The 13,667-nt window shown below is 45.6% G+C and overlaps 1 protein-coding gene and 1 non-coding gene across 2 annotated transcripts in view; both read left to right on the top strand.

The window, feature by feature from the left end:
• LOC130474010 (zinc finger protein 850-like) overlaps positions 1-13,366 on the top strand; it is a 31,751-nt gene extending 18,385 nt beyond the window's left edge. Inside the window, exon 5 of the mRNA XM_056845690.1 lies at positions 12,594-13,366. Coding sequence (XP_056701668.1) covers positions 12,594-13,366 — 773 coding nt within the window. The remainder of the gene's footprint in view (positions 1-12,593) is intronic.
• On the top strand, positions 1,509-1,580 carry TRNAA-AGC (transfer RNA alanine (anticodon AGC)). The gene has a single exon. It is a non-coding gene; the product is annotated as a tRNA-Ala (tRNA).
• Positions 13,367-13,667: the final 301 nt, after the last annotated feature.

Here is a 13,667-nt window from a genome sequence, read left to right as displayed (position 1 = left end):
AAACCAACTCTTCTTAAATAGCAGCTTTTAAGTGTGAAGGCTCAGAGCATTTGGATTTTGAGATTTGAAACCCTCAAAACCAGCTGTGCATCAGTATATTGCTGGACGTTTTGTTGTGTGAAGCAGTTGTCTATATGCACTTCTGCTGGTCAAATGATAGTAAATAAACAAACTATATGCACCCACATCTGCGTGGATACATTCTGAATTCCTCCCAGCTCAGGAAAAGCCCCAAAGAGGTCCAGTGAAAAAGTTCTGCTTGAGACTCAATCAAATGTGCAGGAATAATGTTAAGGGCACTTTCACACAGCCCAAATAATGCACTTTCAATCCATTTTCAATGTACTTTGAAGGTGGATTTTACTGTGTGAACTGACAAAATCCACTTGCAAACTATTGTTAAGGTGCAGTGAAAGTGCATTATTGGGGCTGTGTGAAAGTTCCCTAAGTGTGGTATTCCTGGCACTGCAGTTTAGTAAGACGTGTGTAGAGTAACTTTCTGTTTTGTACCTATGTACTGTTTAGATTCCTTATTCTAGGGACTAGAATCACTTGGCTAAGCCCCATTAACCCTTTCAAACCAGTTTCCTTGCCGCCCCTTGCCACACACGTTTGCTCAGAAACCATGAGTTCTAGAAACCTAATTGAAGGGTAACTGGCAATGTGTTGCGGATGGAGAGATTCTGCCACCTATGCTGTTCTTAACCTGGAACAGCCAGGCAGTTATTCCATATCAGAGGTGTGATTTAAGTCATGATTACATTTTTCAGCGGCATGTGAATGTCCTAAAGCCAGTGAAGATCAAGGCAGCTCTCCAAAGGCATCGGATGTAGTCTCAAAGCACAGCCAGCTGCCGCTTTCACCCCAACAACTGCAGGCAGCATCTTCGATGGCCTCTGAGGCATCCCATCTGGGCGGTGACAGAGATCAGCAGCTGCCTATGCTTGGTAAGAGTCCATGGTGATGAGATTAGATTCCCATTCCTTACATGTCACAGGCCTGGCGTTCTCTACTTGCTGCAGTATCTCCCCTGTGTCTAATCAACAAGCCTAGATCTGTGGACTGTATACATTTAGTGAGTTATCTGCATCTTACTCCTTGCAGAAACGGTGCTTTAAAGGTTTCATTGAAACACAACTTCTGTGAACTAGAATGCATTTCACCAAGTGTCCATTTTACTAGAAAAAAGCAAGAGTCCAGTAGCACCTTAAAGACTAACAAAATTTCTGGCAGGGCATGAGCTTTCTGCAGAAGTAAGCTGTGGCTCACGAAAGCTCATACCCTGCCAGAAATTTTGTTAGTCTTTAAGGTGCTACTGGACTCTTGCTCTTTTCTACTGCTTCAGACAGACTAACATGGCTACCCATCGTGATCTATGTCCATTTTGCTTTTTGGGATTTGCTAAAAGGTGCCTTGCACATATTTATATGGAGAGGCAGGGTACCATTATTCACAAATCAGAGATTATGCTCAGTTGGCAGATACATATATGAAGATATATATGGGGAGGGGCTGTGGCTCACTGGTAGAGCATCTGCTTAGCATGCAGAAGGCCCCAGGTTCAATCCCTGGCATCTCCAGTTAAAGTGACCAGGCAAGTAGGTGATGTGAAAGACCCCTGCCTGAGACCCTGGAGAGCCGCTGCTGGTCAGAGTAGACAATACTGACTTTGATGGACCGAGGGTCTGATTCGGTATAAGGCAGCTTCATGTGTTCATGAACAGCAAAACAAAAACAAAAAAGAGAGAGAAAGAGAGGGTAAACAGTGGGACCAGACAAGCCAGGAATGACAGCAGATATGTCCCTTTCCTTTTAAAAGTATGTATTTTGTCCCGGGCAGATGGCATCCTGAAGAACCAAGAGGCTCTCCGAAAGATCTTGATGAACCAGGACACGCTGAAGGGTCTCGTGGATGGGCTGCTGAAGGCCGTGACCAACATCGAGGACCGAGTCCACACCATTGAGCGAGAGATGGGCCTCCTCAGTCGATTCACGGAAGAGCTCAATGCCGTGGACACGGAGACCAACTGGGGCTGACCGTGGTTTTCCAAGCAGCCCTCCCTGCTGCTGCTCAAAGTGTCTTTGGCTCTTTATCTGATGTTGCAACAACATTCTTGGTACCCGCTGAGAGGGAAAAGAAACTGCACAAGGTCAAACAAAAGGGGGGAGGGGACTAAAGGGCCTCAAGAAGCTGATTTGAAACACTTCTGACTTCCACAGATAAAATGCTGCTGACCATGCAAACTGTGGCCTTTTATGCAGGGACATTTCCCCGCGGTCACCCCCACCCACTGCTTTGGGGCTTCCTTTTGATTATGCATGCCTTTTCCTCCCGTCAGAGGTCACCTCGCTCTCCCTGCGTGTTCTGCCCATGTTTTCCAGGTGCGGTGTTAGCCAGAATCTGGAAAATGCAGGCAAAACGCACAGGGAGAGTGAGGTGACCTCTGACGGTCAGAAAAGGCATGCATAATCAAAAGGAAGCCTGGAAGCAGTAGTCGGGTTGGTGTGGCCGCGGGGAAACGTCCCTGCATAAAAGGCCAGTGTATCTACCATCTCATGTTTTTCATTGAGCTCACATGCTACTTTTCCTGGACGATGCGATTTTCACAGTTCTATTTGAACTGCCTTGTTGTAGCCTAGGCAAATTCTAGCCAAATCAACGAGGCTGAGAAACATCGGAATAAGCAGATTTTAAGATGTGGGGCACTGGCCACGTCCATCTGGGAATGTTTGAAGCTTTCTAAACTCCTTGCAGCAAAGGCTTTAAATACCATCTGTGGCTGGAGATACCTGTAGTTGCCTTTGACCACTTTTTTGTTTCTAAATGCCAGACTTTTTTAGTGAGGACCTTGCATCCAAAAGTCTAAAGCTGAATTAAATATAATATTCTCGGTCGTTCCCTCCCCATACAGACACACTTGTAACACAATTTAAGTTAGTAATTTCTCTCGTGCTTTAGGAAAAACAGTGCCTCTCTTGCATTCAGTTAACCTTCAGGGTTCAAACTGCATTGAAAGGTGGCGCCCCTTTCAGAGTATGTGTTGGTAAAATTTCACTAGTGGGGCGTTCCATGTGCAGGGATAGTTAAATGGCCTTTGGAGCACCACATTTGCACTTTTGGTAGCCAACCGATGGCAAATACACTCCCCTGCAAAGGCTGGGCTCCTTCCCTCGGTTGACATTTCAGTTCAAGTGCTTTGGAGTAAGTGAATGTGTTGTCCACTACGACATATGTAATATCAGCCTGACAGTAATGGTGGTGGATCCCAGGTAGGTGGAATTTGCAAGTATCCAATTTGTTCAGCAAGTTTTATCTCAGGTATGCTTCAAGAATATTAAGTCCAGGACCTTTAGGATTGGAGGGAATCATACAAGGGGACCATAATCTTTCAAGAAAGAAGGTACACGGCACCATAAATCTCTTCTGTATCGGCCTTGTGGGAGAGATGGAAGGGAAACACCTGTTCTTGTCTGCATGCATTTAATTTGCACAACAACCATATACCTGATACTCTTGGCGAGTGTCTTATCTCAGTAGTGCAGCACAGCATCCTAACACCCATATTTCATCCTGTATCCAGGCAGCCCGCCCTTTCCTATGCACATCTGAATATCTTTGGGACATTCTGCCAGTGAGGAAAACGTTAATGTGCCCTTTTATTTAAAAAACAAACATCTGAGTGTATTTATTTGCTCTCAAACACTGTGTGGTTTACAGCTGGTGATCTTGCGCAGCACGTTATTGTACTTGTAGTCTGTGCGACAGATGTCCCAATAAACGTCATGCAAATGAAGTTTGTGCTTTTCCCCCCCTGTAGCATGAGCAGAAAGCACCTTTCTAGGCTCAACCAAAGTTTTGCTCCGAGATGATGTACTAGAAAAATGGTTTGCTTGGGGAATTAGTAGTTGCCAGCAGAAGAAGAGAACATAAGAAAGGCCATAGAGAATAAGACTGCAGATATCATACTGCCCTTGTACAAATCTATGGTGAGACCACACTTGGAATACTGTGTACAGTTCTGGTCACCACATCTGAAAAAGGATATTACAGAGCTTGAGAAGGTGCAGAAAATACTAGAATGCGGGGTCATCTTACGTTCATGCTGGATCAGACCAAGTTCCATCAAGTTCAGTAGTCTGTTCACACAGTGGCCAACCAGGTGCCTCTTGGAAGCCCACAAGCAAGACAACTGCAGCAGCATTATCCTGCCTGTGTTCCAAAGCACCTAATATAATAGGTATGCTCATCTTTTTATATATATAAATTTTTATTAATTTTTATAACAACACATAAAACAAAAACAAATACAATAAAAAGTAATATAAAAAATTAAAATAAAATACAAAAGAGTATCTATATATACTTATTAATACATTCGTAGTTACAAAATTATAAAGACCAAAAAGATATCCCTTTGCCCTCCACCCACCTTAAAAAAGTGGCCCATCACCCGACTTCCGAAGAAGTGTCTTAACAGTTTTAAAAATATCTATTAACAGTAAAATATAAGAATATTAAAACGAGTTTCTATAACTCACTAATTAAAGTAGTAAAATCCATTTTTGCCAGTTTATCCCAATATGTGACGGCCTTTGCCCAAGTTTTTTTAAATTCTTCCATATCTTTTCCATATAGGAATTCAGTTAGTTTGGCCATCCTCATATACATCCATAATTTCTCTCTGCAGTCACAAATTGAAGGTTTATTCACTTGCTTCCAAACTTTAGCTATTACAATTCTTGCAGCAGCAAAACTATATTGACAAATAACCCTGTCATTATTACACATATTTTTTTGTGGAATTCCCAATAAACAAAATTCCCAATAAACAAAACTCTACCATTAATCAAATTATTAGTTTCCCTAATTACTTTTTTCCAAAAGCTTTTAATTTTTTTTACATATCCACCATACATGCATAAAAGTGCCTCTTTCCATTCCACATTTCCAACATAAATCCATATCTCCTTTTTTCATTTTAGATATCATCAAAGGTATGCTCATCTGATCCTGGAGAGAATAGGTATGCATCATGACTAGTATCCATTTTGACTAGTAGCCCTATCCTCCATGGACCTGTCCACTCCCCTCTTAAAGCCTTCCAGTTGGCAGCCATCACCACATCCTGGGGCAGGAAGTTCCACAGTTTAACTATGCATTGTGTGAAGAAATACTTCCCTTCACCTGTTTTGAATCTCTCACCCTCCAGCTTCAGCAGATGACCCCCCCCCCCCATACTGGGAGGGAGAGAGGAAACTCAAGTCAGCTGCCAGAAACTGAGCTGGCCTCCAGTGCACCCCCTCCCCTACTTTTTCCCATACAAGCGGAGAGTGCTCCAGACTGCCTTCCACAGTTTGAACAGCAACAGAAGCTTGGACAGAGTTCTCCCCTTAGGCCACACAAGCCAATGGAAGTGAGTGGATGAAGGGTGCTGCTGTAAGAAGCCCTGGGGTGGATGGATTGGCCCTTTCACTTACCAGGAAATTTCCACAGAGCTCACTGCCTTAGAGGGCCGTTGGTGGGCAGGAGGAAGCTGGGTTTGGCAATAGCAGCTATATTGAGCAATGGAGAAGCTGTAAAAATGCCACTCTGTCTGGCTTGCTCTGAGCAAGCGGGGAATCTCATTTGTCAACTATGGTTCTGGTCACCACACCTAAAAAAAGATATTACAGAGCTTGAGAAGGTGCAGAAAAGAGCAACCAAAATGATTAGGGGACTAGAGCAACTGTCCTATGGGGAGCGGTTAAGACGCATAGGGCTGTTTAGATGGGAAAGAAGGTGGCTAAGGGGTAACATGATAGAGGTCTATAAAATTATGCATGGTTTGGAGAGAGTGGACAGGGAGAGGTTTTTCTCCATCTCCCATAATACTAGAACGCGGGGTCATCTGTTGAAGCTGGAGGGTGACAGATTCAAAACAGATAAAAGGAAGTATTTTTTCACACAACGCATAGTTAAATTGTGGAACACCCTGCCCCAGGATGTGGTGATGGCTGCCAACTTGGAAGGCCTTAAGAGGGGAGTGGGCATATTCATGGAGGAAAGGGGTATTCATGGCTATTAGTTAAAATGGATACTAGTCATGATGCATACCTGTTCTCTCCAGTATCAGAGGAGAATGCCTATTATATTAGGTGCTGTGGAACACAGGCAGGATGGTGCTGCTGTACTCGTCTTGTTTGGGGGCTTCCTAGAGGCACCTGGTTGGCCGCTGTGTGAACAGACTGCTGGACTTGATGGGCCTTGGTCTGATCCAGTAGGGCCTTCCTTATGTTCTTATGAGAGCCAGCGTGGTGTAGTGTAAGAGCAGTGATTTGGAGCTGTGGACTCTAGGGTTGACAAGTCCCTCTAAGCCACTGGTTTTTGGGGTGGAGCCTGAGGAGGGCGGGGTTTGGGGAGGGGGGACTTCAATGCCATAGAGTCCAATGGCCAAAGCAGCCAAACTGATCTCTATTGGCTGGAGATCAGTTGCAATAGCAGATCTCCAGCTAATACCTGGAGGTTGGTAACCCTGGTGGACTCTGACCTGGAGAACCGGGTTTGATTCCGCAGTTCTCCACATGAGCGGCAGAGGCTAATCTGGTGAACTGGATTTGTTTCCCAACTCCTATGCATGACGCCAGCTGGGCTAGTCTCAGCTCTCTCAGAGCTCTCTCAGCCGCACCTACCTCACAGGGTGTCCGTTGTGAGGAAGGGAAGGTGATTGTAAGCCGGTTTGGTTCTTCCTTAAGTGGTGGAGAAAGTTGGCAAAAAAAACCCCAATTCTTCTTCTTAGCCACTGCTTCCTGCTGCTGCTCAGAGGTACACTGCTTATGAACAGGGATGATTCACTGAGCCTTCAGCACTAACAGCCATTGGCAGAACCAACTTGACACCATGAATTTGCCTGATTCTTTCAATTGTGTGTGTGTGTAAAGTGCCGTCAAGTCGCAGCCGACTGATGGCGACCCCTTTTGGGGTTTTCATGGCAAGAGACTAACAGAGGTGGTTCGCCAGTGCCTTCCTCTGCACAGCAACCCTGGACTTCCTTGGTGGTCTCCCATCCAAATACTAACCAGGGCCGACCCTGCTTAGCTTCTGAGATCTGACGAGATCAGGCTAGCCTGGGCCATCTTTCAATTAATTTTTTTAAAAAGACACTTCCGGGGTCTTGGGAGAAACGCCACCGGCGCTTGCGGCCACCAGGGGGCTCCGCTGATTGCGTACGCGCCTTCCTTCTCCGTCGACGCCCCTCTCGACTTCCCCTCTCCAGGCTCAGCAGCGCGGAGGCGTTTTCCTAGGCAAGGAGCGGGAGGCTCAGACCCGGAAGCCAATCCCGCCCCGTCCTTTGACCGGAAGCGTCGGCCAGGAGCTCCGAGGCGCGCGACCGGCGGAGGCGCCGGAAAAGCGGCTGCAGAAACCTCCAACCCGAAAGTCCTCAGCGGGCCCAGAAGGTGATTTCTCATGTCTCCAAGGGACTCTCCGCCCTGCCTTCTCAGCACAGGCGCAGTTTATGCACGGGAGGTTTTGCCTGGGATCTGCCGCTCTCCAGATGCACATTTTCCCCATCCGAATTCTCAGAACTTTGCATGGGGAGGGGGCTTATTTTTGGCCATTTATGCCCGGGAGGTTTTGCCTTGGATTTGCCGCTCTCTAGATGCACAATTTTTTCTGCTCTGAATTCTCAAAACTTTGCATGGGGAGGGGGCTTATTTTTGGCCATTTATGCCCGGGAGGTTTTGCCTTGGATTTGCCGCTCTCTAGATGCACAATTTTTTCTGATCCGAATTCTCAAAACTTTGCATGGGGAGGGGGCTTATTTTTGGCCATTTATGCCCGGGAGGTTTTGCCTTGGATTTGCCGCTTTCTAGATGCACATTTTTTTTCTGATCCGAATTCTCAGAACTCTTCACGGGGGGCTTATTGTTTGAGTTTTGAGAATTCGGAAGGGGGAAATGTGCATCTGGAGAGCGGCAGATCCCGGGCAAAACCTCCCGTGCATAAGTGGCCTTTGTTCCGGGCACGTCAAAAAATTGGGAGGGGGAGAAATACTGGAGAGCCGCTGGAAAGAAAATGCGGGGCAGCAGTGGTTTAAATCTGAACCTTAATTTGGATCTGAAGAGTCCCGAGTATATAATGCGTGGCCGACGCATAATGGCCATTTACGCACGGGAGGTTTTGCCTTGGATTTGTTCACGTCATGAGACGACAAGAGTCACTGGAAAAGACAGTCGTGCTAGGAAAAGTGGAGGGCAGCAGGAAAAGAGGAAGACCCAGCAAGAGATGGATTGACTCAATAAAGGAAGCCACAGCCTTTAATTTGCAAGATCTGAGCAAGGCTGTCAAAGAGAGGACATTTTGGAGGACTTTCATTCATAGGGTCACCATGAGTCAGAAGCGACTTGACGGCACTTAACACACGCACAATGTATTTCAATGGAGTCAATGCAAGTCAACCGACACTCTCCTCTCCCATTATCTTCAATGGGCTGGGCAGCCTCTCCCATTTCTTCTAATGGGCTGACTTGTCATTCGTTTTAGTACATCCCCCATCGTATTCCCTATTACTATGTGTATTAATGGGGGGGTCACGTCATGAGACGACAAGAGTCACTGGAAAAGACAGTCATGCTAGGAAAAGTTGAGGGCAGCAGGAAAAGAGGAAGACCCAACAAGAGATGGATTAACTCAATAAAGGAAGCCACAGCCTTCAGTTTGCAAGATCTGAGCAAGGCTGTCAAAGATAGGACATTTTGGAGGACTTTCATTCATAGGGTCGCCATGAGTTGGAAGCGACTTGATGGCACTTAACACACACAGAGATGCACTTTTTCCCCATCCAAATTCTCAAGACTCAACAGTAAGCCCCCCCATGCAGAGTTTTGAGAATTCGGATTGGGAAAAGGTGCATCTAGAGAGAAAAAAATCCAACGCAAAACCTCCCGTGCATAAATGGCCTCTGATGATCATCTAACGCGGATGACAGTAGCATCCACATTAGATCCGTAAAAATAATGCCGAATATCCAGCCAGTACCTTTCAGCCTCAGAACTTCTTGGTAAAGTGGAAATTCTAACTCATTTTTAGAATTGTGAGTAGAAAAAAATAGGAGTAGTGTGGGTGGTAGCTTTTATAAATTATTTAATGCTAAGGACCAGAATGCATTATTTGTAAAGTAAACTGTACAATCCTGGGCCACAGTAGGTCCCAGTGATTTTTATTTGCCCAAACCAGAAGCCATGACAAAATCAGACAAGATGTGTACTAATTTACTAAATAAAGCAGAATGTATATAACTACAGTTGATCTTGCCTGTCGTTTCTGTTCTGAGCAGGATTTTCCTCCTGTAACTCGAGTTGGTCTCCTGGGAGATGGAGCCAGTAGGACAGCCTCCTTCCCCAAATCTAGATTTTCCAGGAGGAAGAATAATTCTGAAAGGCACCAGCTCAGGTGAGCAAGCAGTTATGTTAGCTTGGAGCAGAATACAGATCTCAGGTTCTTTTGGGGTTACGTTGACTTTGGGGTGACCTTGGACCAAACGGAGAGACCTTGGACCAAACACTGGGAGTAAGTGCCATTTTATTCAGCTGGGATCCCACCCAGGCAAGCGTTCTTATGCTTGCAGCCACTTTCCCTAGGCTTAGACCTCACAGGGTTGTTGTGAAGATTGATAGTCTGGGGGGACGGTGTAAGCCATCCTGAACTCCTTAGAGCAGGGATCTGCAGCCTGTGGCTCCCTTAGTAACCAACATGTCAGTGTATAGCAGCTTGGATAGCCCTGCCTAGTCTGAGCTCATGAGAGCTCAGAAACAAGGTGGGGTCTGCCATGGTCAGAACCTGAAGGGGAGACCATCAAGGAAGACTGGAGTAGCTATGCAGAGAAAGGCAATGGCAGACCACCTCTGCTTATCTCTTCCCTTGAAAACCCCATTATCCTGGGGTTGCCACAAGTCAGTTGCAACTTGACAGAGCCAGCATAGTGTAGTGGTTAAGAGCAGTGGTTTGGATCGGTGGACTCTGACCTGGAGAACCGGGTTTGATTCCCCACTCCTCCACATGAGTGCGGGAGGCTAATCTGGTGAACTGGATTTGTTTCTCCACTCCTCCACATGAAGCCATCTGGGTGACCTTGGGCTAGTTGCACTCTCTCAGCCTCACCTACCTCACAGGGTGTCTGTTGTGGGGAGGGGAAGGGAAGGTGATTGTAAGCTAGTTTGAGTCTCCCTTAAGTGGTAGAGAAAGTCAACATATAAAAACCAACTCTTCTTCTTCTTCATTATTATTATTATTATCATCAGTAATGCTGAGTTGTGTATTTTCTGTTATGCAGATGGGTTGTTTGTTGATCTCTTGCTCAGAATTTTGATGTAGTTTGGCTTTTTAATTGTCAAAAGTTGCTGATCTTAGAGAAGGGCATAAATGTATAAATTTATTTATTACAGGAAGGAATCTCGATGATAGTGATAATTGTTATTCTCTAAAACGTATAAGGCTGTTTGGGCTTTGTATTGTAATATCTATTCCTCTTAGCAAACACCAAGCAAGAGCTAAAATAAATAAACACATTTTAAAAACCCTAAAGGCTAAATACAAAGCAGGTGGATATAATCATATATGCAAAGTCTAATCCTTTCATCAAAGCCAGCATGGTGTAGTTAGTGGTTAAGAGTCATAGAATCATAGAGTTGGAAGGGACCACCAGGGTCATCTAGTCCAACCCCCTGCACAATGCAGGAGATTCCAAACTACCTGCCCCCCACACCCCCAGTGACCCATACTCCATGCCCAGAAGATGGCCAAGGTTCCCTCCTTCTCATGAACTGCCTTAGGTCATAGAATCAGAGTATTGGACTAGTATCTGGAAGACTGGGGTTCGAATCCCCACTCGTGCCATGGAAGCTCACTGGGTGATCTTGGGCCAGTCTCTCAGCCTAACCTATCTCACAGAGTTGTTGCGAGGATAAAATGGAGAATGGTGTCAGCCGTTTTGGGTCCTCATTGAGGAGAAAGGCGAGGTACAAATGAAGAAAATAAATAAATAATTCCATATCCATATGCTAAGAAGGATATTTCTAGTTAAAACCATAGGACGAGACTGCTGTTTCATAATATTTTTTCCAAAGGGAAACAGTCGTAGAAGAAATATTACAAAGTGGTTTGATTTGCACTGTTTGACTTGTGCAGCAGTGATCAAACTGAACTGTATATGAGATCAGTCTCCTGTATAATGTTTAAAAGCTCAGTTTGCTGTGCAAAACATTGGATTGCTGCCGACTACCTTGGAACTGTTTGGTTTGTGGAGCAAGGCTGCCTGTTGGCTTGAATCCATTTCTCCAAAACCTAAAACAAACATTCCAGGAATTTGTCTCTATACATGCTATTAGTGCTATTCTATTCATTCGTGTTTGTCAAATTCTGTACTAAAGCAAGACATTCTAAATCTTATTCAAATATGCATGCCTTTGTTTATTTTGTGTACTTTGTGCCCATTGTGGAATTATGGGGGTTAGGTATGTATGCATGCTGATTTCTTTGTTTTGGAATGGAGGCGACAGCCTGTCCCTGTTCATCATCCCCAGCAGTTCATACTTTGAGGCAGACTGCCTCTGAACATGGAGGCTCTCTAACTACCATGGTGAATATCACAGTAGGTGATCTGTCCTCCATAAATTTGTCTAAGCCCCCCCTTTTTTGACAGGCAGTGGCCATCACCATACTGCGGCACTGAATTCCAAAGATCACAGTAGTGAAAGATGATTATGTCAAAATATAGCTACTTGTCCTGGGGCACCCAGTAAATAGCAGTAAGCAGAGATTTGAACCTTCATTTTCCAAATCCAGCTGTGTCTTGTGTCACCTTGATCACAGTGGTTGGATCTCATGACTGTTTTCCACAAAGAGACAGAAAGACTTTTTCTGAAAGTTAAAGTCTTCCTCTGATGGGAAAAAAAGTATTTAATTGTTGAAGGATGTGTTTTGCTGCTGGAGGAAGACTCGGCAGCATGGAATCAGCTTAGTGGAAGAGAGTCATGGGATCCAGCCCAGTATAGTTAGAGTCTCCCATGTCATGGAATTAAGACTCTTTTTGGCAGCTTTGGGGTATAAATCACCACCAATATCATGGCTCTGTTTATTCCAGCAGATACCGGGAGAATAAGCAAGAAGGAGACTGTCCAGAAAACAGACACTGAAGGAATGAATCAGCTGCAGTTGGAAATTAGGAGATCTGAGTGGAACATCTCCCAGAATCATGACCACAGAGGCACTTGTGATATTTGGGAAAAGCTAAAACAGGTGGAAGACAGTTCTTCGAGAGAGAGCGGGGAGCGGGAATCCACACCCCAAATAGAGGAGCTGGAAAATTTTATGGCGCATGAAGAAAACTCTGCGCAAGAGGAGGTAAATTTAAGCTTCCTACAGAACTCGCACGAAGGAACCTGTGCAGAAGAGAGGCTCTTTATATGTGGTGACTGTGGGAAAAGTTTTGGGGACAGCTACCACCTGAGGAGGCATCAGAGGATTCATACAGGGGATAAACCTTACGACTGCACAGACTGCTGGAAGAAGTTCGTCACCAGGACTGCCTTGGATATCCATCAGCGACTCCACACAGGAGAAAAACCCTATAAATGCCCTGACTGTGGAAAGAGCTTCAATCAGAACTCCCACCTCCTCCTCCATGGGATGGTCCACTCGGGGGAGAAGCCTTGCATTTGCAATGACTGCGGGAAGAGCTTTGTGACCACCTCAGCCCTCGTCAAACACCAGAGCATCCATGTGGAAGAGAAACCCTTCAAGTGTGTGCAGTGTGGGAAGAGCTTCCGCCAGAACTCGCACTTGGTAATCCACGAGAGAACCCACTCAGGAGAGAAACCCTGCCCTTGCCCAGAATGCGGGAAACGCTTTGGGGACACGTCGGCCCTCATCAAACATCAGAGGACCCACTCAGGTGAGAAGCCCTACACGTGCCCTCACTGCGAGCGAGGTTTCGGGCAGAACTCTCACCTCCTGCAGCATCTGAAGACGCACACGGGAGAGAAGAGCTACCAGTGTGCCGAATGCGAGAAAAGCTTCAGCCAGAAGGCTCAGCTGATTGTCCACCAGAGAGTCCACTCGGGGGAGAAGCCCTACAAATGCTCTGACTGTGGGAGATGTTTCAGTCGCAGCTCCAATCTGATTTCACACGAGAGAACTCACACGGGAGAAAAACCTTACAAGTGTCCTGACTGTGGGAAGTGCTTCAGCAGGAGCTCCAATGTTCTTATGCATCAGAGAATCCACAACGGGGAGAAACCCTTCAAGTGCCCTTGCTGTGGGAAGAACTTCCGACGCAGTTCTCACTTGATAGTGCACCAGAGACTCTGCCATGGAGGCTTTCAAGAATAGAGTTCTCATGCATTTCCCAAAACATGTTTTATCCAGTTCCTTCTAGGATCTAGCAACAGACATCTCTGACCTGGATACAGTAAAGGCTATTAAACTGGATACAGGACAGGCTACTAATTTTCCAAACATAAGCCAGCTGAAATAAACCAAATAGAGTTATACAATTAACTGTATTGATTATTACTATTGTAATGTATTCCAGGTTGGCCTGATCTTGGTAGCTAAGCAGGTTGGCCCTGGTTAGTACTTGGATGGGAGACCTCCAGGGAACACCAGTCATGAACACAAGAAGCTGCCTTAT

This window comes from Euleptes europaea, chromosome 1 (genome assembly GCF_029931775.1).
Source record: "Euleptes europaea isolate rEulEur1 chromosome 1, rEulEur1.hap1, whole genome shotgun sequence".
Taxonomy (NCBI): Eukaryota; Metazoa; Chordata; class Lepidosauria; order Squamata; family Sphaerodactylidae; genus Euleptes; species Euleptes europaea.
Note: the sequence above shows the minus strand (reverse complement) of the source record. Positions and strands in the feature narration are given on the sequence as shown.